The 2188-nt window shown below is 44.1% G+C and overlaps 1 protein-coding gene across 1 annotated transcript in view; it reads left to right on the plus strand.

Annotated features, from left to right (window-relative positions):
* The window catches only part of LOC105511860 (60S acidic ribosomal protein P1-like), a 23751-nt gene that overhangs the window by 5051 nt on the left and 16512 nt on the right, over window positions 1-2188 (plus strand). The window contains exon 3 of the mRNA XM_011942079.1: window positions 721-785. Within this exon, the coding sequence (XP_011797469.1) occupies window positions 721-785 (65 nt within the window). The remainder of the gene's footprint in view (window positions 1-720; window positions 786-2188) is intronic.

The following is a 2188-nucleotide window of genomic DNA, read 5'->3' on the forward strand; positions in this document are numbered from 1 at the left end:
ACATCACGCCACTGCACTCCAGCCTGGATGACAGAGCGAGACTCTATCTCAAAAAAAAAAAAAAAAAAGAAAATAATTGTCTATTTTCCGATAGAAAATACTACAAAATTACATGGGATGCAGCAAAAGAATGTAAGAAATGGGTATTATAATAGTTGTAGGATAATTAATTAATAAAACTATATTATTTTTCTGGGTTTTGAAGTGTTTGTTGTGCTTTTCAGATTTTTAAAAGATTTATAATTTGCAGTGATTTCTTGTCTCATTCAGGATAAATGCTCACTTTTGTACTCATTTATTTAATTTGTAATTCTATATTCTTTTTTTAAAGAGGATTTCCCAAACTGCACAAGCTTCAGGCACCACAAAAATGGATCTATCGCTGTCTCCAGATGTTACGATATCTGGGTCAGGTAGACCTCTACACAAGAGCAGGTAAGATTCTAGCCACCAGGAGGACCAGGCAGGTCAAACCATGCTCAATGGCTAGGGTATTTTTCCCTACACACACTACATGTTTAACACAATGAACCTTCCACATAAGCACTTCCCACTTACCCATACCAGTCACTACAGCTGATTCATTTCTTCCTAGCAGCCTGGAGAGACAATTCACTTCTCCAGTTCACCCAAGGTGATCGCCTGGTCTGACTGAGTCATTTACCTGCTGGAGAATTCTTCACTGGCTCCCTGATGATGACTCTCCACCTGTCCTCCCAGGCAACAAGGAGACCCCAGTGCTGGAAGGGCAGGTCCAGGGAGACAGTGAATTTGCAAAGAGCACAGTATGCCCGTAGGCTTTTGTGGATAAAAACTAAAAGAACCATTCAAGGGTGACGAAAATAAAAACCCAGGCAGAGTAAGCAATGAGGAGTCCATGTGAAGAATAATTCAGGCATAAAGCAGCAGGCGTAAAATCTCAAGGGAAATCTGGAGCATCAGGAGTGGGAGACAGAATTGAAGGTCATTCCCAAGGTCCTTGAACCTGGCCACAGGCATCATTAGCAGAGTGCCCACAGTCTGGGCTGGGAAGCAAGTGAAAATGTTTTAGTAAAGGGAGTTAAGCTGAATCAAACACCACCAGAATAAAGTCCAACTTTGTAAGTTCTAACTTTCAAACTTCCCAAAATCTGACCTTAATAGTCACTCCCAGCATCACTTCCAAGTATGAATGCCCCATGTACACACATCCACATATCCACACCACCCCCACAATGAACCACTACTTAGCTTCACCACCCAAACACGCCCCACACTTTGCCCTGTCTCAGTTACTCAATCACTATTTACTGAGTGTGTTTGGCCAAAACGAGGACCTAGTACACACTAGCTCCCATGCCAAATGTCTGACAGGCATCCTTGCAGAAGATTAAGTAATACCATCCCCATTTTTCATGAGGGAAATTGCAGATGGTAGACATCATATGCCCCTAGTCACAGAGCCCAGAAGGGCAAGAGCCAGATTTGGAATCCAGGTCCTTCTAACTAACAAAACAGTGTTCTGCCTCTCCAATCCCCAGTTGCTTCCCAGGGTTGTCTCAGGACTGGGTGGGATCCTGCAAGAGAAGTGAGCACAATGATGTCTTCCAAGAGCTCTGCAGACCAGAAGCAAAGGTCCACCTGCTGCCCAGAGGAACAGACAGTCCAGGCGAGGGAGGGGTGTTCAGTGATGAGTGTTGGAACCACAGGCTGCTGGGTGAGCTTGGAAGCATCTCAAGGGCAGCTGGAAGTTGGGAGGCAAAGTCAACTGTACCACAATATTTGATTTTGTATCAAAATTCCTATCCTTATAGTTCAAGACCCAGGAAGCAACTACTGGCAACCGTTTCAGTGAGCTAAGCACGTGTGTGTCACTGGAATAAGAAACATGTGCAGGTAGCCTGAGCACAGTGGCTCAGGCCTGTAATCCCAGCACTTTGGGAGGCTGAGGTGGACAAATCACTTGAGGTCAGCCTGGCCAACATGGTGACACCCCGTCTCTACTGAAAATACAAAAATTTGCTGGGTATGGTGATAGGCACCTATAAGCCTAGCTACCTAGGAGGCTGAGACAAAAGAATTGCTCTGCCCCAGGAGGCAGAGGTTGCAGTGAGTCAAGATCATGGCACTGCACTCTAGCAGGTAAAGGCCTTCACAGTACTCAAAAAACTAAAAAAATAAAAAATAAAAAAATTTATAAATTTTTTTT

The sequence above is a fragment of the Colobus angolensis genome, unplaced genomic scaffold (genome assembly GCF_000951035.1).
Source record: "Colobus angolensis palliatus isolate OR3802 unplaced genomic scaffold, Cang.pa_1.0 Scaffold205, whole genome shotgun sequence".
Classification (NCBI taxonomy): domain Eukaryota; kingdom Metazoa; phylum Chordata; class Mammalia; order Primates; family Cercopithecidae; genus Colobus; species Colobus angolensis.